The sequence below is a fragment of the Acanthochromis polyacanthus genome, chromosome 19 (assembly GCF_021347895.1).
Source record: "Acanthochromis polyacanthus isolate Apoly-LR-REF ecotype Palm Island chromosome 19, KAUST_Apoly_ChrSc, whole genome shotgun sequence".
NCBI classification, from domain to species: Eukaryota; Metazoa; Chordata; class Actinopteri; family Pomacentridae; genus Acanthochromis; species Acanthochromis polyacanthus.
In genome coordinates, this window is record NC_067131.1 from 23,209,657 (window position 1) to 23,237,315 (window position 27,659).

Consider the following 27,659-nt stretch of genomic DNA (forward strand, 5'->3'; position numbering starts at 1 on the left):
GGCTGTTTCAAAGTGAGGACCGGCCAAAATGTCCTCACTTTGTAAAAATGTCCTCACTTTGATAGTTAAATGCAGAAAATGGTCCTCATAATGTAGCAAGTACAAGAACACACACACACACACACACACACACACACACACACACACACACACACACACACACACACACACACACACACACACACACACACACACACACACACACACACACACACACACACACACACACACACACAACCAAATGCACTCACTGTTTTAACAGCGGTTCCACTCTCCAGCAGTGACAATTACAATGTCATAGCCCAAACATGCTTTTAACTGCAAACATATATGCAACCACTTAGGAGAAGGAAGATGAAAATAAATGTCTGAAAGTCGTCAGTGAATGTTTCAGGGTAATTGAATTCCTGCGACAAGCATCCACTGAGAAATGTTTGTCTAGGGATTTTTCAAGGTTCTGCTTATTGAAGGATAAACAAAGCAAGCATTGCATGAAAACAGACCAAATGCTGAGCCTTTCTGGGGGGTTTTAGCTAAAAAAAAAAAAAAAAAAAAAGCATCTGAGTGTGCTTTCGCATTCACAGACCTGTGTATGTGTCTGTATGTCTAAGTGGGTGAGAACACCTACTGCTCCAAAATACTTTCAGTCAGCTATTTCCAGAGGTGGGTAGTAACAAGTTACATTTAGTCTGTTACATTTATTTAAGTAACTTTTTCAAAAAAATGTACTTCTGAGAGTAGTTTTTCCTCTGTCATACTTTTCACTTTTACTTGAGTAGATTTATGATGAAGAAACGCTACTCTTACTCTGTTACACTGGGCTACACTCGACTCGTTACTTTTTTATTTACCACATTAGATATGCTTTATTTTGCCGGAGAGATGCCCCTGTAGATCCACCACATGACTCCGTTTCACCAGCAGTTGTCCTGCAGTCATATGACCACATACACCTTGTTCAGGGTGTACTCTACTTTTCTCTCTATTTTATCTGGGTTTGGCTCCAGCCCCTCAACAACCCTTTACAGGTCAAAGTGGTGTATAGAAAATGGATGAATGGGCTTAAATATGAAGCCAGTACCAAGAGAAAATGAGTTTACCTTAGTTGAAAAGCTTAACATAAAGACTTGAGTTAGCCTGACTGTGGACAATTTTTTAACTGGACACAGTAATTTGGCATCTTGCCATCACTGTGAGGTTAACAGGTAACCAGCAGAGACTTGTACAGATAAAAGGAGCAGAATGTAATGTGTTGATTGTTGACCTGTTGGTGTGCTGTTCGGTAGAACATATCAATCTTCTCATTCAATTCTTAGGCAAGTATACAGTTCCCTTAAACGTAAAACTACTCCTTTAACGGGAAAGCTGAGACAAACTCTAAAAATATACAGGATGTCATTAAATATTCAGGTTACATGCTCATAAAAGCTCTGACTGATGATGTGTGACTGTGTTGTTTATCAGATGTCACCAGGTCAGAATACCTGATACTCGATTTTGCCTGGGTCCAGATTTCCAAATCTATCAACTTCACCAAGTCGACTGATTCGTCTCGGTTGAATAAACAATTGGTGTAACGAGCACCGAGGGAGGATAAACGACTACCCATTGTCAAGTGTTGTGAAGCTGTGCACTGGCACCAACCAAGAGTAACAGCAACAGAAAAAAAGGAGGAAGATAAGAGGGAGCATTTAGGATTTTGGATAATAATATTGATTGTGTATGACACCATTGATTAAAAATCTAGTTAATATAGATGGCAACTTTTCTTAATATTATCTGACATTGTAGTTTGTTTTTACTTCACTATGCAACATTAATAAAACTTTTCAAAACCAGTATGCTGGGATTTCTACACATGACAGTGCACTTAGCACATTCATTTTCAGTCCACTTAGAGGACTGGAGTACATACATGTGCAGTAGCATGGCATGTACACTACTGTTTAAAAGTTTGGGGTCATTTAGAAATGTCTGCATTTTTGAAAGAAAGGTATTTTTTTCCCAATGGGGATAACATTAAATTAATCCAAAATACAGTCTAGACATTTTTAATGTGGTAAATGACTATTCTAGCTGGAAGCAGATGATTTTTGATGGAATATCTACATAGGGGCCCTGCAACAGACTGGCGACCTGTCCAGGGTGTCCCCTGCCTTCGCCCGAGTCAGCTGGGATAGGCTCCAGCACCCCCCGCGACCCTAGTGAGGATAAAGCGGTATATAGAGAATGGATGGATGGATGGATGGATGGATGGATGGATGCATGTACATAGGGGTCCAGAGACCCATTTCCAGCAACCATCACTCCTGTGTTCTAATGGTACATTGTGTTAGCTGATCATATTGAAAGGCTAATTGATGCTTAGAAAACACTTGTGCAATTAAGTTAGCACATGAATAAAAGTGTGAGTTTTAATGAATTGTCTGGGTGGCCCCTAACTTTTGAATGGTAATGTATATATTTCAGACATGCACAGCAATGATGACACCATTTACATCATGTGGACTTTTGTGTACTCGAGGTCAAGGAAAATACAATACTGGGAATACAGTTACATAAGATACTGGTAAACAGAGTGTAATGAGTTCCTAATTCTGGCTGATATCATGCAAGACGCATTATGTTTTGCTATGAAGTCTCAAGTCCCAGGTAGTAAAACCCCATAGCAGTCCATCTGTAGTCTGAAGTCTACTGAATTCCACAGCACTTCAATAATGGGACAGTATCAGCAGATTTCACAAGATACCTCCAGTCAGAGGAGGGACTTATTTAAATAAATCAGCTCAGTCTGTCAGGGCAACATGGAGGAACACATAAACTGATGAGGACTTTCACAAGTAATAATAACACAGAGGTTTCCTTATCAGTATGCACGTACCTGCAGAGTAAGGCTCCTGCTTCTCGATAAATTCAAACTCATTCCTCTCGTACTTGGCTCTGATCCACTGCTCTCTCAGCAGCCTGCAGACATGATGAAAACACACAGTTAGCTTTTATGTGAATCGCACAGTCATCAGCTGCACTGATCTACACACACAAAACCATTTTTCTTTGTCAGTGAGATACCACACACTGGGACTTTCTGCTACACACAAATAATAGTCTAGTTTCACATCAATAAATTCAATTCTTTGTGTGCTTTTACCGTGTTCTTGTGGTATGACCTAACAGAAATGAACAGGAGTGCTTCACAGTAATTGCTAAATGAGTGATAATTAAAGGAGATACTGGAATATTCTCTTGCTACTTAATATCATACATGGAGAAACACAATTTTCTGTGCACTGTTGAGGAAAGTTCACATTTTTAACCTTTTTGACGTTGATCCAAAATGACATGGTGTGTCCTCGCAGATTTTAAACATATTACAGTACAGTACTTTATACTCTAATGTAGACTGGCATTATGTGAAAGACAACTATGACAAAATTGTATTTAGATCTATGAGTGTTTTATCTGCTTTTGCAAAATCTGTAGAGGTAAAAATGCAGCTGTATGTCTGAAACTTTATGTAAAGTAATTATAATGCGGAACAATCACAAGAAAGCAAATATATAGATAATCCTTTGATTTTTTTTTTCAAGCATAAATAGTTTAAGATGCAACTCATTCCAGCCTCTCAAATGAGGATATCACTGGACATAATCCTCTAATAATGATTAATAATTGTAAAAAAAAAAACAAAAAACTTCAGTTGGTGAGACATGGTCGGACCTTGTTGTGTGACAAGTTGTCCTTGATGTTTTTCACTATTCTCTAACACTTAAAGACCAGGGAACTCAGTCCACATCTGAATTAAACCTTCTGTTATGAATACAGTATACTATGAACTGTAGTGTTTTCAACGTTCAAATACATTTTTTAACAATCATTAAATTGATAGAAATGTTAAATGTACATTATAGCTGGCAATTACTTAGAGCAGTTACACCAGAGAACTTGCAAATTAGTGCTTAAATTGCAGCTGCAGAATGTGTCTCGTTTTCTCCATCAGATAACTTCTCCAACTAATGTAAAGTGTCAGAAATGCATATTTACTGAGTGAGCCGTGTCTGTCTCAGGTTTGTTCTGGCACGATCAAAAAAAGTGATGTGCATTGCTTTTATTGTTAATCATTCTTATGTTTATGTTCATTGCTTTATACATATGTTGTTTTTATTTTTTGGTATCTTGTCTTAAAAGGTGCTAAATGAAATTACTTACGCATTTGAAGGCAAACAGTGCCTTTTGTCTCATTAAGCTCAAATCTGTTTTGATTATCTTGATTGACTTGAATTTGCATGTCTGCTACTCGAAATTAAGCGAGTTAATTAGATGTCATTTTGTTATCATCAGTCATTGCCGACCTCTGACCTTGAATGAAAATCCGATGCAGACTTTCAAATAATAAATTAAATAACTCCTGAAAAAATATTTATAGATAAATCAATAATAAAACTAAAAAAATAGAATCACTGATAATGAAAACAACTGTTTATTGCAGAGCAAAAGATCAACAAAAGAAGATGTAATTTTTGTAAGTGATTACAAATAACATTTGAGGATGAAATCTATCTAAATTGTGGCTGCATTTTGGAATTCACTGATCTATTTGTCTATTTACGTAAGCGGTGACATTGAAATGAAGCCCTCTTGCAGTGAATGTGATCAGACGAGTGCAAATTAGCTGAGCACTTAAACTGGCTCTGTTCAAAAGTAACAAAATATATTAACTGTCACCTCTACATTTTGCTAATTAACACATCGGATCTCCTTCGCTAAAACATTACAAGTTGCGGTATTATGGGAGCTATGTGCCAGACTTATTCCTACTGGCAATCTTAAGGGAATGGCAAGAGTTCAGAACTGCTTCTTCTTTTAGTGCTGAGCTAAAATAACCAGCTGCTATCTCCAGTAGAACAGAGTTCTCCCAACATTATTAAATTCACTGGTTAGTTCAATAACAACATACATATGTCATCTTTTTGTAAAGTATCACAATTTATCAAATGCCCTTTTCCCATTTTTTGGTATAAATGCCTTTACTGATAGCAATAATAGAGGAAAAAAAAGAAAATATGGGGAAGTGATGTGTAAAAGTGCAATAATGAGCATTAGGCTACCCAACATCCCATTATTCAAATACTTTTTCATGAGCTTCTTTAGTTTTCAATGACCGAATGTTAGAAATGCATACCTCTTGCTTCTTTACGTTTGTTAATTAACCCTCATTAAACAGAATCATGAAACATTCCCTGAGCTTATGCTCTGAAACACTCATATATTGCACTGAAACATAGTACTTTATTACAATCTTTTACTAAATCTGCATGTAAAGGAAGCGATATCAATTTTAGACCTTATTTTTCTTCAGTGTGAGAAGAAACAAATGGCAACAGTCCGCTCATCACCATGCCAACAATCTCTCTCATCCTGTTTCCTTCTCTACCTCTCTCAACATTTCAGTCTCCGCTCCAGGCTCCAGGCTGCTTTCATCGTCTCCTTTTCCACACATTTCCCCCTTATTATTTGCTTCTCTTCTGTGTCGACAAGAAGTAAATCAACCGTGTTATCAGCGTCAAGAGGTAAAAATGTCTTACTCTTAGCAGAGATTTCTTTGAATGACACCCTCCACTGACACTGGATCTTAAACACTAAACCCTGTGGCTCTCAGGGGAGCAGAGTGTGTGAGCACAACCAGACACCATGGCACCGACGCTGAGAAAGACATTTCTCTTTCATCTGAGCTCTCTTTTGCTCCTTCTTAGTACTGGTTGTACTGGTTTATTTTCATGAAATTCTGTGGGAGGCAGGCACAAAGATAGATGGAACCACAAACCTAACAAACGCCTAGGAAAATCAACACTGAAAAAAACTTCAAAACTTAACATATGTTGGTGCAGTCTGTGCTGTAAAGCAGCCTCCAGGTATTATTCAAATGCATGTATACAGAGCTTTGATGATGTCAAAAAAAATCTTAAGCTGGATTAATTCACTGTGATTCGACATTTTAAAGAAATAAAACATGAAACAGCCCAAGGTAGGGGTGTCGGAGTACTTTTTGTAGGCCTTTCTAGCCACAAAGAGAAAAAGGAACTGACACTGAAGTGATATAGGCAGTCAGAGGTATAAAACAGTACACAGTATCTCAATTTACAGCATCAATGATCACTTTAGTATGTGCATCACTTTAACAGTTAGCAGCATGTAGTGTCACTGTGAGTCACATTCAGATACATACAGGGTGGTAAGAGGACTGTGGAGCTCAACAATACACAGTAATACAGATACAGCTGCACTAATATATAATATACAGCCTTTACAATAGTTTTGGTGCACTCATGCTGTGCTCAAAACTTGGTTTCTAAAAGAAGAACACATAATTTCAGCTAAAAGCTACAAAAACTCATGATACAATATTTGTCCAACACCAAAGTAGGAAAGGACAGATTAGCTGATGAGCATAGCTGCATACTTAGCTGCTAAATTACCAGATGTTTCCCTTAAGACTTGGGAGATACCCAAACAGACTCAACATGTCTCTTAATGCTTGATTATACTCCACAACTCTATTTGGTATCCGCAATTCTGTAAAAATAAATAAATAAATAACTACTTGCTCTTTCTTATTATAAGATACATGTCAAAATGTCTTCCATGAAGAAGAAATTCATGCAGCATCTTTCAACCCAGTCTCACAAGGATTCGTGAAACTGTCACGTAAATTAATCTATGGTTTCGTGTGCACCAACACGATTTTCTCAAGTTTTTCGTGCTGCATACAATGAAATTCAAACCAATGTATTTCAAGCGGAGGATATTTCATGCTACTCAGAACGTATTTCAAACGGATGTGCTACAACCGGAAAAACTACTGCAATGACGGGTTTGATTTTATTTTCATATCTGAATCTTAATCACACCCAGTGGTGTAGTCTACGTGATACGCAGGTATACGCCGTATACCCACTATAAATTTTCCAAATTTCCGTATAACCACTTAAAAATGCGCAAACATATGTATTATTATGTTTTTTGACATAACGTTCACTTTCCTGTTCATAAATTCGTCTTCTCTGTGTCAGGAAGCGGTGAAGCTGGATGGGGCGGGGGAAGGTATCTGGCTGAGAAGAGGACTCACTATAGGCCGACCACGTCCAACCGACGCGTCCATACGGGTGTAAATTTGACAAGTCGCTTCTATTTTATCAGTGCAGCTTTCCAGTGTTTATCATTGGTCTGTCAGCTCAGAAACACACAGACCAATTATGTACGAGTTCAGGCATCCCACATGACGCTACTCAGCCAATGACGTCGCTGAATGGCATCGCCGCTCTGCCTTCAAAAACCAGCTGAGAGATGAGCGACAAAGAGGACAGTAGTGATGGAAGTTCGGCACTTTTCAGAGAGCTTTTGACACGGCTTCCAAAGAAAAGCCGGCTCTTTCGGTTTCCAATTTATTATTGTTTGTAGCCTCATATTCAGCCTAACCAGGCAAATATGAATCATTTGTGTTTTGACAAACACTTTTTCATTCAGTGTTTTTATGAGAAGCCTTATAATTGAATCATTTTGTGCATTTGTTTTGTTACAAAAACAGGCATTCTTACTTATGTTTAATATTTCAATCATAGGCGTCAGTCGAGGGGGGGACGGTGGGGATGTGTCCCCCCCCACTTTTTGTCAGGGGTCATTTTGTCTCCAACACATTCAAATTCTTCACATGTAAGCCGTTGTAAACCCAGTTATTTTCAGTAGTATAGAAAATTCCGACGCTCCTGAACGCACCATCCGCACTCGGCCGAGAGTTGCACAGACATGCAGCACATCTTCGTGAGGTTAAAAAAAACCGTGCAGATGCTAAATTTGCGCCCGTGCCAAGTGGAAGCTCCGACCAGAGGCGTGCAGGGGCAAAATTTCGGCCCGGGAGAATTAGTACTATAGCAGCCCACAGACCCCTCTACCTGCATGTACTGATAGCTCAACAGGTTGAGCCTCCGCCTTTGGTGCGGTGGTTGTGAGTTCGAGCCCAGCTTGTGGCATTTTGCCGCCGTTCTTCGACATTTTCTCAAAGTGCTGTGGTCTCCATCCCCCCCACTTTTAAAAACAAACTGACGCCCTTGATTTCAATCAAATTTTTTTGCACAAAAACAAATGAACAAAACTCTGCACATGAACCCACAGAACCAGAACAGAAACAGAACCAAACTCAGTATTCAAACAGTATAAATGTCCTCAGTGTAGGTTGACATTCAGAAAAATCAGAAGCCCGAGCTTGGATGGGCTGATACCATTTCTTCTTTCAGTGAATATCTGCCGTGTTTTTGAGAAGATTCTCTCAGATGGAAGAAGTTGTCTGTCCTCCATCACCTTCACCAGGTGGAGCAGACTGAGGCCTTGTCCTGCCTCCAGCTCAGTGGGTCGTCTGCTGGTTGGATGAGGGGTTCCTCTAGATATGATCCTCCATTCCCACGTCAGCTGTAGGATTTCTCCTTGCAGCATCTCCTGTAGCTCTTCCATCAAAGAGCCTCCACACAGCAGAAGTTTGAGGTTCCTCCTCCACTTTGTCCTCTAATGGCGGAGGTGTCAGGCTGCTGCTGCTGCTCTTATTCTCTGAAGTTTCTCATCAACAGCTCTGTTGTCACTGAAGGCAACTTTCTTTAATCTAGGATCCAGTAACATGTTTTCTGCGAGGACAGTGTTAAACTCCATACTCCATTAAATACATTAGGAGTCAGCTCTTCAGATTCACTCCAAAGCATCGACTCTTAGAGTCATATCTTTTGCACATTATACATCAGTGGAGGACAGACTGTGGTCACATGCTGAACACGTTTGGCTCAACATACAGCTGTAAGGCAGCTTTCTCAACTATGAACATAATCAAAGCTAAATATTGTTCCAGACTCACCAATGAGCTCCTCTAAATATGTTTGAGAACAGCTCTGACACCATTCAGGCCATGATTCAAAACACTGGCAGGACAAGCAGCAGCTCAGTTCTCCCATTAAGCAGCAGAGATATAAGGGGAGTGATAGAAGACAAGAAAACAATGTGAAAGTGTTCAAATGTTTACATTTATGAGATTTAGGTATCGTTAAAGATGTATAGAAGTTGGTTCAGGTTGTTCAGCCACTTTTTTTTTTAAAGTTCTACACTTTATTTTAAGATATACGGTTACATAAAAAGTTATTTATTAATAAATGTCGAAATGTTTTTGAACCGTACTGAATTTATTTGACGGTCAGTTTTTGATTACATGCAGACCCTAATGTAACTACCAGGTTACATCAACATATATCACACTAATTCAAGTTAGACATTATGATGTTCTGGACCTTTGCTTTAATACATTTTCTTTGACAACCCAGTCTCATGGCCAAATGTGAAATACCTACGTCTGTCCACAAAACAAAATGTAACAGTCTCACAATAAAGGCCTGAAAATTGTAAAATGTTTACTTTTTTTTCTCCCTATTATTTTCTATTGGCCTGACGACAGGTCATGTGACTGCTTGCTGCAGGCCTTGCAGTGTGAGAACATCAATCAAAGTGCACCAAAGTGCATAAAGTCATAGAACAGGGTGTGCTGAATGCTCTGGGAGCAAGTCTGCAGTGAAAACACCTTTGAAGGGGTCAAGGGTCACTTAATCTGAAGACTTCAAATGAAGGAGACATTTTGTGCAACATATCGAGTATCATAAAAGTCATTCCCAGTGGAATTCAAGTCTGATATTGTGTGGGACTACTCAGAGCAGTCACATGAAGCACTGTACCTGTTTTCAAGGGTCTAGCCCCATGGGAACCCGCTTTTTTCAGCAGTGAGGCCTACTAGTAGTGATGAAGCCTGAGGTTTTCAAACATGTAAAAAAATTCCTGCTCGGTCATTTTTGGGTCTAGTGACACCAAATCAGACACACTGCTACTAGATCACCCCCTGACCTTGCATTTTTTTTTTCAGAGAGTTAGCTCAAAAGGGGCCTGAGTACGGACCTGTTTCTTACTCAACGATTAACCCTTTAATGTCCAAATGCTTCAAAATGGGCTAAAAAGGTCAAAATCTCACACGTTCCTTAACCAATTTGGACCAAACTGCACAGGTTCTATATATAGAGGCTAATGTGAACGCTCATGCACGTTTTCAGACCTCCAGGGGCCCTGAAGAAGGAATGAGGGCCAAAAAAGCATGTTTTTTCATAAATGTCCCTCTTTTGCTCTCATTTCTCTTCTGTAACACTCAGAGCATAAACCTGGGATCTGGTACCTCTGAAACATCTAAAATCTAAATCCACTGGAACTGTTTTGCTCGCGAAATCGCGCACCAAAACACCGGTTTTGGCGTGAGCTATCGCGCGATTTCGGAACGAGATTTGCTTTCTAGCGTCCCAAGATTTGGATACAGACCACAACAAATCGCTATTTGGAGGTTTTCGTTCACTTCTCATCTCTAGTATGTTGTGGGACACTCATTGAGACTATCCGAGTCAGTCAGTGTGGGGAAAAAAAGCACGTTAGGGCGGACTTTGACGCGGGGGGGGCAAGCTGCCCTATACTTTTCACTAGCTGAGCTGCTAAGCTGCTTGCCTGGCTAAATACTGGAGCTATGTCGAAAATTCATTTCTCCATCACTCACATGTATGAAATGACATGAAAACAGACCCCAGGTTGAAAAAAACGAAGTTTCCCTTTAAGTAAAATCTGGAAAGGATGTCCGATAAAAATATGTTTCAAGAAGAGACTTTGCAGAGGTAACCAACTCAGTCGACCTGATTTCCTCAGGCTGATAGTTTTGTCCCCTGTAGTTTTCAGCCCTGACCCTGGAACAGACAACAGAACTCTGCCCGAGTATCTCAAAGTGTGTACTGATGTATTTTTTAGCGATATCTGGAACAAGAATTTCCATTGGGATTAATAGAGTTTTGTCTTATCTTAAATTATTGAGGAGTTAAAGATCAGAAAAATGTAGAAATATAGGTGGGAGAGGCAGTTAAGTGCCTAAAAGTTATCGGTAAAGTTGTCCAATCTGTGGTAGAACATACTGCCAGGCTGCACCTCCAGTATTTGTGTTTTCAAAGTCAACTAAATTGAGAAGTACTTACTTGCAGTCAGTGTGTGTTGGTCTGTAGTAGAAAGCAGGAACCTTCTGCTCATATTTGGCCTTGGCTGCACTGTTTCCCATCGCAGCCACTAACTGAAAGGGAGACAGAAAACAACCTGGTCATCTCGATACTGCTCACAGTTGGATATTCATTTCAGTAGAATACAAAGCAGTTCCCAACACTGAGGCACTTCAGATGGTCAGAATAAATGGGAAACCACATAAATTACATGTAACAGTGTATTCATCCAGTTGTTTATCAGCTTTATTTTAAACCCGTATCTATAGTGCGTTTGTGTGTGTGTGTGTGTGTGTGTGTGTGTGTGTGTGTGTGTGTGTGTGTGTGTGTGTGTGTGTGTGTGTGTGTGTGTGTGTGTGTGTGTGTGTGTGTGTATTTATTTATGTTCTCTTTTTAGTCATTATTATTCTTGTTGATGTTGGGAATATGGTTCCCCTGTTCCTTGTTATGCAAATGCTCCTTTTAAAAAAATGTTAGAAATATAAACCTTTAAAAAAACATATCTATCAAATTTAATTTCCTTATCTGCAATAAACCTTGTAAAAGTTATTAATGATCATAATCCAAATCTCATAGAGAGTGTGAAGTTTTTGTGAACCTATAATAGTTCTCCTTGAACTTTCCAGATTTATAAATGGGAAGATATAAAAATAATTCTCCAACAGTTATGATTTTTTAGAGCTGATCCACATAACTGCCGCTGTGACATTTCAAGGTAAAAGGACTTACGGATGGTGACAACAAAGCTACAACAGGAGGAACAAAAATATATTAGGCTGTAGCACTGAAAACCATCAGTATAACGGACTTTGTTATCTTGAAATTAAGGCGTCTGCTTCCCTGTGGGATGAATTGTGGAAATGGCTACGCTGCAGTGGACATGTCCCCCCTGCCTCCATCTTGTATTTCACCCAAGGATAATCCCTGAGCCCTGTCCAGCAGGCTGAATCCCTTGACACACCTCTCCTCATCCTTCCAGGGACTGATGCAGTTTTGAGGCGCTTTCCAAGAGAAGGTCAAATAGCAGCCAAAAAATTCTATCCCAATGTAAAAATGTAAAGAAAATCACTGAAATTTGCATCTGCTGCCACAATTTGACACCTTGGATATAACACTTCAAACATGCTGTCAATGATATGAAAGCAACTATTTCTGTGTCATTTAGTGTACCCAGCTCTACTCAGTATCCCCTTGGTGTAAATTGCTCACTCCTTCCCACTGTGAGCCGCCTGCATTTGCAGAGCATGACATTCAGTTACTGGTGAATAAAATTAACAAATCTCCATGAGAACGTGATTTATATGGCAGCAAGAAATGAGGACATGTAAGTCTGATTTTTCCTCTATGCTCATATAAAATGAGTAGTCGGGGCCTCATTTATCAAAACATGCCTACTCCTACATTCACACAGTGTCAATGATGTACTTTGTAATACATCCATTTGGGTGTACGCATACAGACCATTTACATAATGAGACTGATTTTCATAATGCTTGTTGCTACACTGTAAATATTACTTTGAGTGTCAAATTTTATCTGAGCAATGAGAGTCCCGGATTATTACAACAGAAATGCTTGTCTACAGCAAACATGGTAGAAAATCTAGCAGCTAGGTTGACAGAGTTTACTGTAAAATTGAGGATTGTATTTCTGCAATGTGGAACTGTCTGCAGTTACAGCTACGAGCCAATGGGGGTTTGTTGGTGCACATGGTTGAGTGTGATTTGAAAGTATTGTGTCAGCAGCATTGTGTTGAATTTAGCTTGACTGTCTTTATGTAGGGTAAATGAAGCCGTAGGTTTAAGCTTTATTTTGTCAGACTTCATCCGCAGCCTATATTCTCAAAATAATCCCTGCAGCACATGCTCTAACTTTTAAGGAATTTTCTTGTGTATGCCTTGCTTTTTCATTGTTCTTAGAATTGCATCTGTTTGATAATGCCCTCTCAAGATGATTCACATGCAGTGTTTCCCCTCCTATATGACCGACGGGGCGGGCCACCTCGCTGGTATAGGCCACCGCCTCATTACAATTTTGCCGACATTGCCGCCTCACATTGCCGCCTCATGGTTCAGCGGCCCATGGGCGGGCCGTTTTGATATCTGCATAAGCATTTTTCAAAATAGAACGACACTGCCAACATGATTATAGAAACACTATAAACCCATGGAAAGCTTAGATTGATCAACATTAATCCCCACTTATATTTGATTTGCCTCATGTAATAAAGAGAGCATGTGTTCAAATTTAGTGTTTGTGTTTTCAAGAATGTTTACTTAAAGTCTTTAATTCAGCTGCCTGACACATATCACAGTGCAAAATTATGTATTCTAACTCAAGGTTAACAACTTCTAAAGAAGTTATTTCTTTGTTCAAAAAGGTAACAGTTTTGAAAACAGAACTAACTCCTTCAGAAAACCAGTTGTTAACCCAGAGTTAAAGTTTTCTTTCACATTTTTAAGTAAAATGAAGGTCATGACAAAACCTTTTTATTATAAATAAAAATGAAGTGGGAATTTGGTACCTAACATGTAGCTGTTTATAGAAAAAAAGTAAAAGTCACCACTTGATTCCAGATTCAAGTCCTTTGTCATCTTTTTCAAATTTGTAATAAGAACTGATGTGGCATTTTGGAATGGCTTGTGGAAATCTGACCAGAATATAATAGACTGGACTAGTTGACATGTTTTGATCGCAAGGACAAGTGGGTTTATATTTGTCATATTTTCTCCCCATCACTAATTTTTAGAAAAGAAACATGAAAATTTTATTTAATTTAGTTTTTGAAAATGGCTACAAATACAACAAAATGTGCTCCAAATTGTGCCAGAATGCCCCATTTTGCATCTTGATTTTCAAAATTTGGCCCTTGCCTACACCCCACCACCTCACAGCCATTTCAACCCAGGGGAAACAGTGACATGAAATCTGAATATATATGAATTTCGTTTCATTTTAACTTCTCCAAACTGCTCTTTTCCACTGTTCTCCTCCATGTCATGCCAAAGCTACTACTGTCTAGTTTGGCTCTAACCTTCATAAGTTGTAAATACGATTTCCAGAGTAAAATACTTATTTCTCTCAAGAAAGGTTAAGCTACAGATAGCTTCAAGGGCTTGGCAATGACTGTCTTTCAACAATCACATCCCAGAGACCTTTGCTATGACAGAGGGAAACTATAGGACCTGAGCTTATTCATACAATTGGTGTCGGTACTAAAATGAAACTTGGATAACGTATCTGGAAAAGTGCGAAACTGAGCCTGACTGAGACATGATTTTTGAGGCCAGTGCTAATTTTGGAGACTAAAAAGTTCCGATATCAATATATTGCCCAACATTCCTAATCAACACCACTGTTCAAAAGTTTGGGGTCACCTAGAAATGTCCTTATTTATGAAAGAAAAGCAGTGTTTTCAATGAAGATAACATTAAATGAATCAAAAATACAGTCTAGACATTGGTAATGTGGGAAATGACTATTCTAGCTGGAAACTGCTGATTTTAATGGAATATCTCCATAGGGGTACAGAGGAACATTTCCAGCAACCATCACTCCTGTGTTCTAATGCTACATTGTGTTAGCTAATCGTGTTGAAAGACAAATTGATGATTAGAGAACCCTTGTGCAATTAAGTTAGCACATGAATAAAGAGTGTGAGTTTTCATGGAAAACATGAAATTGTTTGGGTGACCCCAAACATTTGAACGACAGTGTATATCACCCATCATTCAAAATATAAATGCTAGAATTATATAGAATACAGGTATTGATAGGGTCATTATCAGCTTTTCAGCAATGTTTTTATACAAATTCAGTGAAGCTACCACTTGACTCTAATGTCTTATGACTGATTTGATGCAATACTTAGATTAAAAAGTGTTCCTTTCATTTTTTTTGAGCAGTGTATATCGGTGAAAGGTTAAATCCAGGAGTAAATGGGCTTTTAGTGGCATTATTACTGTAAGTCAACATGAAGCAAGATCCCTCCCTACACTGTTCTTGGAAGAAAATTAGTGAGGTTCAGCTAATAACACGAATACTCCTGTGGCTGATAGACAAAAGTGGCTCATCTGATCACTTGCGTTTTATTAGAATGGGACCACAACCGCTCCAGAGCTCTCAACAATCCTCTCAAAATCCTCCCAGCACTCCCTCAACTACAGTGAATAATATTTAAGACAAACAGACATCACTAAGTCTTCACAATATTTTTCCCCAGGATTTCAATCAAATCCATGCATCCAAATCATCTAATATGTGTGCTTCTGTTTGGGTTTTATCTCCGAACATTCAGTGCTCCCCTTCCATCTTGCTTTATAACACCTCTCCATTCTCCCCGAAAGTCAAATCCCCATTACATCCCAATTATTGTCCTCCCACACCTCCAGCATGCTGTTTTTCCTCATGACTCACATCAGCATCACCTCCCCCAGAGTCCTCTTTGTCACAGACTGGTGCTAGTTCAGCTCAGATGAAATTTCATACAAGGGACAACTTTACTTATCCCCTGGAGGGTCGAAGGCAGAAACTCAAAACATCCATTTCTGTGTTTACAATTTTGCACAGTGCTTATATTTCTTGCTGATGTATTTATGAATGGGGCAGGATTGCAAGGCACACAACAAATCAGCTTCTTTTTACTCAAAAGGGAAAAGCGTAAACCATTATTTCACTATTGAACTATATTGATCCCTGTGGTGAAATTTTCTCCTTCCAACAGGACGTCAGAGGTCAGGGTCAGCCTGGCGATCAATGCTGAGGAGATGATCAGAATTTAGATGTCTGGGTGCAGCTATCACAGCCAATTAAAGCAGCATTAACAGACTGATACTGGCTATATCAAGCCAGATGAAAGTCTGACCTTTTTCATGTAACCTACATTTCCTAAAAAAAGCTAAGACTTATGTACAATTACAGAGCGAAAAGCAAACAGCAACCAGTAGTAAGAGATCTGCATCTACACTCTGTGTCAGCAAGCACAGCTGCTTTGGATTGAAAAAAATCCACCATTTCCTGTCTTTTCAGCCACATCGCTCCTCATCCTTCTTTATTTTCTGTCATATTGTTAAGCAAATGTCCCCTGACTGGGTTGTTTCCATAGAAACAATAGTGATGTTTTAGATTCTGTAGTCATCATGGCCTTCATGCATAATATGTCTGTATTCTGTGCATATTCAGCATGGTCACATATCAGATATTAGGGGTGTGAGATTAAATCGTGACGATATTTCTCGTTTAAGTGAAAAGCTGTCTCGCGGGCACAGGGCAGAAGCCCATAGATATCTATACAGAAGCCTATCAGACTGTGAGCTATGTAAACATCTATTTGTGACCTATGGGGGCAGTAATGCGCCTTTGCTGCGTTTAGTCTGCCAAAAACTGACAAAAAGAAGGAGAAGGAATGCTGCAGCAGCAGCAGTAGCCAGAATGACGTTGGAGTCTGAAATCACCATTGAAGATGCCCCCGCCACATTTAAGTTGTTTGTGTGGCAGCATTTTGGGTACCCAGTGGAGATAATAAACGGCAACCGAGTGACGGACAAGACACGGACAATATGTAAGCAGTGTAAGAAAATAATGCCGTACACCGCAGCTAACACGAGCACTATGCTAAGACACATACAGAGCTACCACAGCTCGCTAAAATCACTTGCACCTGTGATGAAAGCAGCTAAAGGCCCGACAACACTGACGCCTTTGCACCTAAACTTCCAGACTCAAGCGCCAGGGCCATGGCCAATAACGAGAGAAAACGGCGTTTTCATTGCAGCTGATATGAGGCCGTTATTTGTGGTAGAAAACCCGAGATTTCCTCCATACACTGGAACCGAAGTACACCATTCCGTCAGGTATGCATTTTACACGCACAGTGGTCCAAAACCTTTATAAAGAGTCGAAGATTAAAGTTTGCACTTTTTTGCAGTCTGTATTGACAGAGTAGTAATTTGGCTACAGTTTTGAGCATATTGTTTGCACATTAAAAAAGGAAATATTTACTTGTATTTGTGGAAAGGTCAACAGTTAAAAGTTCATGCTTCAGTCATGCATGGAAGTAAGTTACAAAACATCTCAAAATTCCCGTGCATCTTTTTGTGACTGTCAAATAAAAAAAAAAAACTCTTTGTCCAGTTATATATTTTGTCATTTTAGTTTTCTTAAATGTGAAAATATTGTCTCATCTCGTCTTGTTCTCGTGAAACCCAATATCGTGTATCGTCTCAGGAGCTGAGTGTATCGTCACACCCCTACCAGATATGCATTATGTTACACATACTGGGATTTATATTCAATTAGTGCAAAGAATGAAGAGTATGAATGCAGTCAAAGCTCATTCAGATAGTGTCGTACAACTGAAAAGAACCCAAGCGGCAGGCATAGGCGGGTGGATGAAATGAATAATGATTTAATGAAAACAGGATTAAATTAGCAGAAAACTCTTAATAACTGTGACAGGAGGAAACCATGGGGAAGAGAACATAAACTAAACTAACCAAGGGCGGACCAGAAGGCCGAAAAAAACTAATAATCAAAACTACAACAACGTCAGAAGATGGTCCAGGGGCTGGACAGGCTGGAGTCGGACAGGTTAACGGGACCGCTCTGGAGGACGGCCCGGGTGCAGGACAGGCTGGGGCTGGAACGAGAGCGGAGAGCCAGGCCGACAGAGGTCTTCTGGCGGCTGGGCTGGGAGCCGGCAGGTGGCAAGACAGGAACCTTCTGGAGGCCGGGCTGGAACCGGCAGGTGGCCCGACCAGAACCTTCTGGAGGCCGGGCTGGAACCGGAAAGTGGCCCGACCGGAACCTTCTGGAAGCCGGGCTGGAACCGGAAAGTGGCCCGACCGGAACCTTCTGGAGGCCGGGCTGGGAACCGGCAGGTGGACCGGCGGGACCCCTCCGGGGGCCGGGCTGGGAACCAGCAGTGATGGAACCCCTCCGGAGGTCGGGCCGGTGGCCGGACTGGAGACCAGCGACGGCGGGACCCCTTCAGGGGCGGAGCCGAGGGTGGAACACCTCAACAAGGACTCGGGGGAGGCATTCTGCCTGTTCAAGGACTCGGGGGAGGCATTCTGCCTGTTCAAGGACTACAGGAGAGGCGGGAAACCTCTTTAAAGCTGCAGAGAGGGCGGAATGCCTCCCTAAGGCTGCAGCCAGAGCTTCTTGCTCTCTGGACGCTGCAGGGGGAGCCTGTTACTCCTCCAGAGCTGCAGCAGGAGCCTTTAGCTCCTTCAGAGCCGTGGGGGGAGCCTGTCGCTCCTTCAGAGCCGCGGGGGGAGTGTTTAGCTCCCCAGACGCTGCAGCAGGAACCTTTAGCTCCCCAAACGCTGCAGCGAGAGCCTTTAGCTCCCCAAACGCTGCAGCGAGAGCCTTTAGCTCCACAGACGCTGCAGCGAGAGCCTTTAGCTCCACAGACGCTGCAGCGAGAGCCTTTAGCTCCACAGACGCTGCAGCGAGAGCCTTTAGCTCCACAGACGCTGCAGCGAGAGTCTTTAGCTTCTCAAACGCTGCAGTGGGAGTCTTTAGCCCTTTCAGAGCTGTGATGCGAGCTTCAAGCTCTTTTGTGGCTATGGAGAGAGCTCTTAGCTCTTTTAAAGCTGCAGGGAAGGCTGGGAGCCTCAATGCTGTAGGGCCCACATGGCCCTCAAGGACAGAAGGCGGGCCGATGGGCCCCTCAGGGACAGAAGGTGGGGAGGCGGCATGGGGTCTCTCCACAGCCGGAGGGAGTGAGGCGGCATTGACCTGCTCGGGAGCTGCAGGGATGCAGAACCCCTCCGCAGCAGGAACCGGGGAGCCACGGCACTTCCTGGTGCTGCGCCTTCGGCGACCGGGTCTCTTGGCGGACTCAACAGAAAGCTGGGGAACTGACTCAGGTTGGTTGCTGGCCGGAACGATAGTGACCGATGAGCCAGCTAACCCAGGAGCAAGCGGAGAACCAACTGGTGAACTAACAGCCGGGTGACTAACCGGTAATCTAGCAACAGGGTGGCTAGGTGGTTGCGCAAAAAACTCAGGTGGAGTCTGACGGGTCAGAGAGGGTTCTACAAACTCGAAAACAAAGTCAGGCAGAGAGCGGAGGAGCCAGGGCTTCTGGGCTATTTCACAGAATGCCATAGACGAATAGTCTCTTCTTTGTATAAGACTTGTCGCCCTGTTCCATAACCCATAAAGGCGGGCAAGGGAATTCAGCAGGTCACGGGAGACTGGGGCCGACTAGTGAGTTCACAGTCCAATCCTAGGGCCTTGTCCAGCAAAAATGAACACAGCTCGCTAGAGCTTATGCTAACAGGGACTGACCGAGAGCTTCTAGGATTCTTAAACCTTCATCGTCTCATAGAAGACGCCTTAATCGCTAGTTGGGTCCCCATGAAGGGAGAGTCCCAGTCACTAGCAGACATGGCCACTGGGGGGTGGGATCTAAGGGAATTGGAGGTGGCGCTGACTGTGGCGAAAAGGGCTAAACTGGTTGTGCTCTGCACTGTGCCTGCTGGGTTCTTGGGTGGCCGGGTCATTCTGTCATACAACTGAAAAGAACCCAAGCGGCAGGCGTAGGTGGGTGGATGAAATGAATAATGATTTAACCCTTTACGCTTCAGTGCGTCGTAGGTGTACCGCCGGCGGTACACCTACTAATTTGCATAGGAATTTCAAGAATGTCCGACGGCTGCAAACCCAATTATACAAACACTATACGCCGATGGAAAGCTTAGATTCTCATGAATCCGCCGGTATAAACCACTTTCAGATGTGATTACCACAGCGGGTGAGAAAAACACATTTGTCCGACAAAAACAAATATTCATCCATCCGTTCTCTATACACGGCTTCAACGCACACAGCGCGACTCACATTTCCGGGTTCATTATTACACACAGAAAAAAGATTCCACAAAAAACGGCCATAATCCAACCTTTTACATCCAGACAACACAAGCCAGTAAACTATTTTGTCCAAAACATGTCCTGAAGTCGGTATGAAATCCACGAATTGGTCGTTTTCAAGGAAATGCACCTCGCGATGTGCGTCCAATATTCCCTGTATTTTTCGTCATTTTTTTTATTTAAAAATAGAATATTAGCGATTTTTTGTACTGAAAACGGCTGGAATTGACTGAAGCTTAAAGGGTTAATGAAAGCAGGATTAAATTAACAGAAAACTCTTAATAACTGTGACAGGAGGAAACCATGGGGAAGAGAACATAAACTAAACTAACCAAGGGCGGACCAGAAGACCGAAAAAAACTAATAATCAAAACTAAACTAAAATACAGGGAGAGAAACTCACAGGAGGTGCAGAGAATTGTCTATAGTCTGACGGGCGGCAAGATGGGCTGAACAGGCTGAGCCGAGGAAGAAACAAGACGAGGGCAGGAAGACAGGTAACAGTCCAAGGGGAAAATGAGTCCAATAAACGGTATGCAGGAAACGGAGAGTGCTGTACAGGGTTTGGTGGAGTGCGTCGTGGTCTGGCAGATGAGTATGGAGCAATGACCCGGCAGTGAGTTGTGCAGAAAGGCCGGCTTAAATACTGCAGTGATTGTTAATGGAGTTCGGCTGTGCTTCCTCAGCTGAGCTTCTCCTCAGCTGAGCTCAATTAGCCAGATCAGAGGGGCTGGCACCAGAGGAGTGTGACAGATAGATTCAAAAAGAAATAGTTCAACATTTAGGGAAGTAAAAAAAATTGTTTCTTTAAGAGTTAAAAGATTGATACCAATAACTTCTTGGAAGCCTCTGCTTTTGCCGGACAAGTGGCTTCACCCAAGAAAGAGTCTGGTACATAACTGCCTGTAAAACTAAACACTGTTTTTACAGTTTATAGAGCATCAACTGGTGAGCTTTCACATTTACACATTTCACATTTACAAAATGTAAAACATCTTTTCACTGAAAGCTGTTTTATTGAGACACCTACAAAAGGGACTCAGAAAAGTTTAGAAAGTGCAGGACTTAAGTAGCATCCTGCCGGACACTGAAGTAATACTGTTATAACAAAACCATTTGATCCCTCTCTTTTCTGACAGTGAGTATAATTACACAAATACTGTTGACACAACCTTAAGACATATACCTCATTGTCGATCACACTGTAGTCTTTCTCCTAAACACTGAGTTTCTGTTTTATCTGGAGCATCAAAAACCGTTCTTGGATGCTTTCTATGTTTTCCTGGCTCCACCATACTCATTGTTGCCGTAGTGTGCTAAGGCTAGGCTGCATCGCTACCTGTGTGTCAGCATGTGAACATTGCCACAGGAACTAGATTTGAAACTCAAATATATTGCAAAATACAGAGAGACTTACTTGGCACAGATACTCAAAATAATCAGTGTGCAAACTTGCTTGGCTTTAAGTCCTGTGCATCAGAATTAAGGCAGAACATCCACCTACTTTGTCTGCAACTGAGTTCCCCTCTTATTATTTGCAAACATTTAACATGAAAGACAGTGAAACATAAATCTCATTTTGCTATGCTTGCAGCATTTTAAGACCTTTGAAAGATGTTAACTGCAAATTATAAGGGTAGTTAAAGCCTGTCTTTGCACAGAGTCAGGTTAGTTGTTTTGTTTGCTAAGTTACAGGGTGGGGAAGCAAAAATGTCCTGTCAGGTAAAAACAACTATAAATGGGTATAACTTTTTTATTCTTTGGAATTTTGAACTGACTTCTTGAAGAACACAAATTTAAAGCTTTCAGAACATGTTTATTCAATATGTCCTCCATCAGCCATGATGAAGGTCTCGATACAGCCTCTGAAAGAGGCACAGGCCCTCCTGATATCCTCCTTGGGGTAGGCCTCCCATTCCCTGGAGAATGCAGCCTTAAGTAAATCCATATTGGCATGAGGGATGGCATTAGTCCTCAACTCAGTGGCGCCCCATCAGAAAAAATCCAGGGGGTTCAGATCAGGTGAGCTCGGGGGCCAAATGCCTTTGGGCCAGAAGTTCGCCATATTCTACTCACAGAACTTTTGGACCTTGATTGATGTGTGAGCAGAAGCCCCATCTTGCTGCCACACATAGTTGTTGTCAGGGTAGGTGGCCTTCAGCCAGGTCAAAACGGTGTATCTCAGAACTTTGTAGTACACATCAGCCGCAATTTTCTGATCTGGCTTGAAGAAGTTGGGGGGCATCTTATTGCCATCTGAGCCCAAGACTCCCAGGACCATCTGGAGATCTCTTGGTGCCTAAACTGGGTTGTCTGGCATGCTGGATGCGGCGAATGGTCCTCTCACTGATGCCAACAATCTTGGCAATGTCCTTCTGAGGGATTTGGGCATCCAGGAGATCACAAACCCTATTGCGTTTTGCTTGTTGCTTGCTCACTTCACAATGCACCAAGGTCTGACAAATACTAAAAAGATTGGTTTAAGGTAAGGAACTTTGATTTTAATTATTGTTTTGATTACCCTCACCGTTTGGGCAGGACATTCAAATTTGGCAATAGGACATTTTTGCTTCCCCACCCTGTAAACTAACCGGGTCCTGGCTATAGCTTCATATTTATAAGAGTGTTCTCAAAATTCTCACTTTAAATCCTAAAATTTCCAACAATTCCTATAAGCAAAATGTATACACTATGTTCAAAAGTTTGGGGTCACTTAGAAATGTCCTTATTTTTGAAATAAAAGCAGTTTTTTTTTCAATGAAGAGAATGTTAAATGAATCAGAAATATAGTCTAGACATTGTTAATGTGATAAATGACTATTCTAGCTGCAAACAGCTGATGTTTAATGGAATATCTACAGAGGCCCATTTCCACCATCCATCACTCTTGTGTAATGGTACATGTTGTTATCTAATCGTGTTGAAAGACTAATTGATGCTTAGAAAACTCCCCCTGCTTAGAAAACCCTTGTGCAATTATGTTAGCACATGAATAAAAGTGTGAGTTTTCATGGAAAACGGGAAATTGTCTGGATTACCCCAAACTTTTGAACGGTAGTGCTTGTGATTTAAGAAAAAGTGGCATGTTTATCTTTTTTCTCCACTTACAGTAGTTTTCTCTGGTGGTCCAAGCTTGTCATATGACTCATGAACAAATATACCAGTCAGGTCGGGTCAGTTAAGTTTTTCTCGATCTGAATCAAACGTCTGACAACAGACAACATTATATGCTGTAAAGGGCCTTCAGGCTAATTTGTGATTTTGACCTTTATGTAAGAAACACTGACACTACAGATAAAGAAAAGAGTTGTTTAGCATGAATTTGGAGTTTGCATATGTTACTGAAAGCAAGTGAAATGAAAAAAGCTGAAATTAATTTGATGCTAAATTAAAACTCTATTCACTGTTTTTATCATCGTGGTGATGTATAAAGAGGTCTGACAGTTTTTTAAAGACATTCTAGCACATTTTAGAAATTGAGTTGAGTCCAATACTGTCCTGATACACATCCTGTGCTGCACTTGATAGTAAAAGATCTCCTACTGTATAATATTGTCTCGGTAATATCCACAACTGTCACATTCCCATGGCCTGATCCTATCTAACACTGTGGAGGCGTAGTGTGAGCAGCATGTTAGCAGAGCAGTTATCTTTGTCTCTGTCTGTACATAACGTGTTCAGGTGCAGTGCAACACTGAACAAGCGTACCTAACAGAAAAGTGAGAATGTTTTAGGAAAAAATATGTTTTTGAATGAAAATCATTGTCTGGTATGTTGATATTTTTATTGTATTTGGTGGTGAAAGTGACACCAGACGTACAATATTGTTGAAAAGTTTGGGATCACTTAGAAATGTCCTTGTTTTTGAAAGAAAGGCATTTTTTTTCAATGAAGATAACATTTAATTAATCAGAAACCCAGTCTAGACATTGTTAATGTCGTAAATGCATATTCTAGCTGGAAACTGCTGATTTTTAATGGAATATCTGCATAGGGGTACAGAGGCCCATTTCCAGCAACCATCACACTGTGTTCGAACAGTACATTGTGTTAGCTAACCGTGTTGAAAGACTAATTGATGATTAGAAAACCGTGGTGCAACTATGTTAACACATGAATAAAAGTGTGGGTTTTCATGGAAAATATTCAATTGTTTGGGTGACCCCAAACTTTTGAATGGTAGTGCATGTAGATGTAGATTTTTGCCACAACCACCGTACTTCCACTTCGCTGGCATCCCACGTGTCCTGGACAGACTTGACCCGGCTGATGTGGGGGATACTCCGGTGAAGGAGCGAGCAGGCCTGGCAAACAAACACACCCAAGGTCAGCGACGCCCAATCCGGTTCTGCGGGAGAGAAAGGGAAGGAGGGAGAGCCAGGGGAATGAATTAGACAGATGACGCAGGGAGTGCAAACATGGAGGTGAAAGGAGCAAAGTGAGTTTAAGGAGAATGACAAAAAGGGAGGAAATGAAATTTGGGAAAGGAGTACGGAAGAATGACGGGGGAGAGATAGAGGAGAGATAAGGGGGGAGGGGGTGAGAAAGTCTTGTCATAAAGGTGCCGCAACAAAAAGAACAGCAGCTCAAGCTCGAGGCTATAAATACTGAAAGTGCTGATGCCAGTGCTGTTAAGGGGTAATAGAAGCAAAGTAAATGAAGCAAATATTACAAGGGACTCTTTTTGAGTGTGTCCCTGCTCATAAAGAGGAACGGGGCTGCAAAATATAATTTTGGGGAAATCCTATTTAGCGTACTGACAGGAAACAGACCACCTGGGATCTGATTAGAACTCAATGAAGGTGGTTATCATGTTAGTTACTGCATCAGACTCACATGCATGCATGCACACACATAGTCTCATCAGCAGTCAGAGAGAATGTGCAAAGAAAGAGAAGAGCTTTCGCTCTGTGGCAGCATCTGTGGGTGGTCAGCAAAGGTAGATCTGAGTCACTGCATCACACGCACACTTTGATTCTGTTCATGCAAATGAAATGTTCAAAGTCAAGAGACGTGATGTGTGACAGAGACAGGAAGACAAGAGTGAAGTGAAAAACTGAGCATCAGACACAGAAGAGAGACTCACACACAAATACTACAGACGGTCTAATTAGTGGATGTTAAAGCTTAGTAGCTATAGCCAAAGAAACAGTGCAAATTTGCAAATTGACTAGTAACGCTGGCAGCTGGTCAGTGAAATGGCATTATCGTCATTGCTGTTTCTCAACTTCAGATTTTATATTTTTAGCTCTGGATATGCCAGTGTCGATTGCTCTATCACCTTTTCCCCAACTGTTGGCTGGTTTACCAACTTTGATGGTCAACTGATCTTTACTCAAGAGCAGGAGTCGGCAACCCGCGGCTCCGGAGCCGCATGCGGCTCTTTCATCCCTCTGTTGTAGCTCCCTGTAACTTTGGAAAATAAATAATCAGCAGGCTATTTAAATAAAATTTCTTTTATTTTAGATTGTTAATTTTTAAAATTTAATTCTAAATTTGAAGATTATGGTGATCTTGTAACATCAAAATAAAACGTCTTAATTTTTGTCTGTCAAAATATGCATCCCAGCCGTCAATCTCCGACCCTCACCGGCCTGCGTGTATTCATTTGGAGTCCTGTTGATCTTCGGATCCCAGTGTTTGCTCTACATTCATTCAGCAGCGGCGGGCCACCATTCCTAAATCCTAGCCGTCGCTCCTTCAAATTTCTTTCTTTTTCTTACTGTCGCAAATACACCACCTCCGCATGTCTCCGCCTTCACGGCAGAGTCCTGCATTGTGTCGGGTACTCGTGAGTACTAAGGTAAACCACGGATAATTGTCTTGCTCCGTATCTATTCTTTGACATGTCAGGTTAATAGGACGTTACTCGCGAGAACACAGCTCGATGTCACGTCCAGCATCCAGGCAGCAGGTCAGAGAGTCAGAGGAGTGTCGTCTTGGAAAATAGGGCAGAAAAGTTATTAGCTTAAGATAAAAAGATAAATAGATTTTACAAGTTAAATAGACATTCGCAAAATATTGATTTCCAGCTAACATTACGTAACATATGATTTCCAGGAGCAAAAATGACATTAACCAAGTAAGATAAATATTAGTGGTAGGACACGATTAAAAAAATGAATCTATCTAATTAGAGGCTTTGTAAATAATTAATCACGACTGATTAACAAGGGCATAAAGGTAAAAAAAAAAAGCGATATATGCAGTGTTGTCTTCATTTTAAATGTCAAAAGGATTTTGCGGCTCCCGGTGTTCTCTTTTCTGTGGGAAACGGGTCGAAATGGCTCTTTGAGTGTTAAAGGTTGCCGACCCCTGCTCTAGAGGCATCATGATATTTTTGTTTGTTAGTGAAATGTCCTGCTTACTGGTGGCCGGACTGCCATGAAATTGGGAACTTAGATTCACAATCCTCTCAGAGTAAAGTGATTTGTGATCCCTCAATTTTCTTGTCTACCACCATTATTAGGTCAAAATTACATCTTAAGCTGCCGGAGAGAGACGGGGGCATGGCCCTACCGTCATTGAAGGATAATTATATATCAGTACAATGAAGACCCCTAGTGTACTGGTGGAACCACTCTTACAGTATGTGGCCAACTGGGAGACTATTGAGTTATCAGTAACAGACATACCAAAACAATCATTACTGGGCCATGGGGGAAACTAATAAGACACCACAGACAACAAGTCAATTTATAAGTCTTTCTTTGAATGTATGGGGGGAAGTGATCAAACGCCTCCAGCTTTTAAATGAGGTGAAGGTACTTAGATGGCCAGCATACCCAGAGTTCAAACCAGCAATTCTGGATCAGAGGTTTAGGCAATAAGCTCACTGTGATATTACAGTCATGTGCAAGATTGTTAAAAAAGGAAAAATTTTCTTGCTTCAGTAACTTATGTGAGACGCGTGGTTTGGGCAAACTGGAGTTCTTTAGGTATTTGCAGCTCCAGGACAACTTTTGTAAAACAATAAAAGGATGCATCCCATCTGCAGTCACTCAAACATTCATGGACGCCTATAACTCTGGCAACAATAAAGGACTTGTAAGCAAGCGATACCATGACCTCAACTCTCTGAAGATAGACACCACAGACCATGCAAAACAAAGATGGAAAAGAGAGCTGATCATAGACACAACATAGGACAAGTGGCTGAGTGCCTGGAAAACACAGGTATCCTCCACCAACTCAAAGACTTGGAGGAACTTTTGTTGGAAGAACTTAATTAAATTCTCTATCACCCCTAAAGAGGAATCAAAACAAACGGACACCTAATACAACTGCTGGAGTTAATGTGGAGAGACCAAGACTGATGACACTCATATATTTTGGCCTTGCCCTATGATCCAGGTCTATTGGAGGAAGGTGACGAGAATTATATCAAAGGTCATAGGCTTTAATATCAATGTGACATAACAGTTTTTCTTGGGATCATCCCTAATGATATTAATGCAAATGGCTAAAGATTTTGCTGGCAGTGAGTAAAAACACCATCACAAAAAATTACATCTTAAGAGTTTCAACAGTGATTATATTACCATTAGTCTCAGTTGTACTTTATGTTAATGTGAATTAATAAACATAGGTTAACATGACAATAGGCCAAACTGAGATAATATAATACCTTCCACATTTTAGAATGTTACGAATAAAGGCAGCCTCTGGGTCTGTGAAGTGA

General features: G+C 41.1%; 1 protein-coding gene across 1 annotated transcript in view; it reads right to left on the bottom strand.

Annotated features, from left to right (window-relative positions):
• LOC110958422 (arf-GAP with dual PH domain-containing protein 1) overlaps window positions 1–27,659 on the bottom strand; it is a 63,484-nt gene that overhangs the window by 16,378 nt on the left and 19,447 nt on the right. Inside the window, exons 2-4 of the mRNA XM_051939126.1 lie at window positions 24,199–24,326; window positions 11,082–11,173; window positions 2,882–2,964 (exon numbers count right to left, since the gene is read on the bottom strand). Coding sequence (XP_051795086.1) covers window positions 2,882–2,964; window positions 11,082–11,173; window positions 24,199–24,326 — 303 coding nt within the window. The remainder of the gene's footprint in view (window positions 1–2,881; window positions 2,965–11,081; window positions 11,174–24,198; window positions 24,327–27,659) is intronic.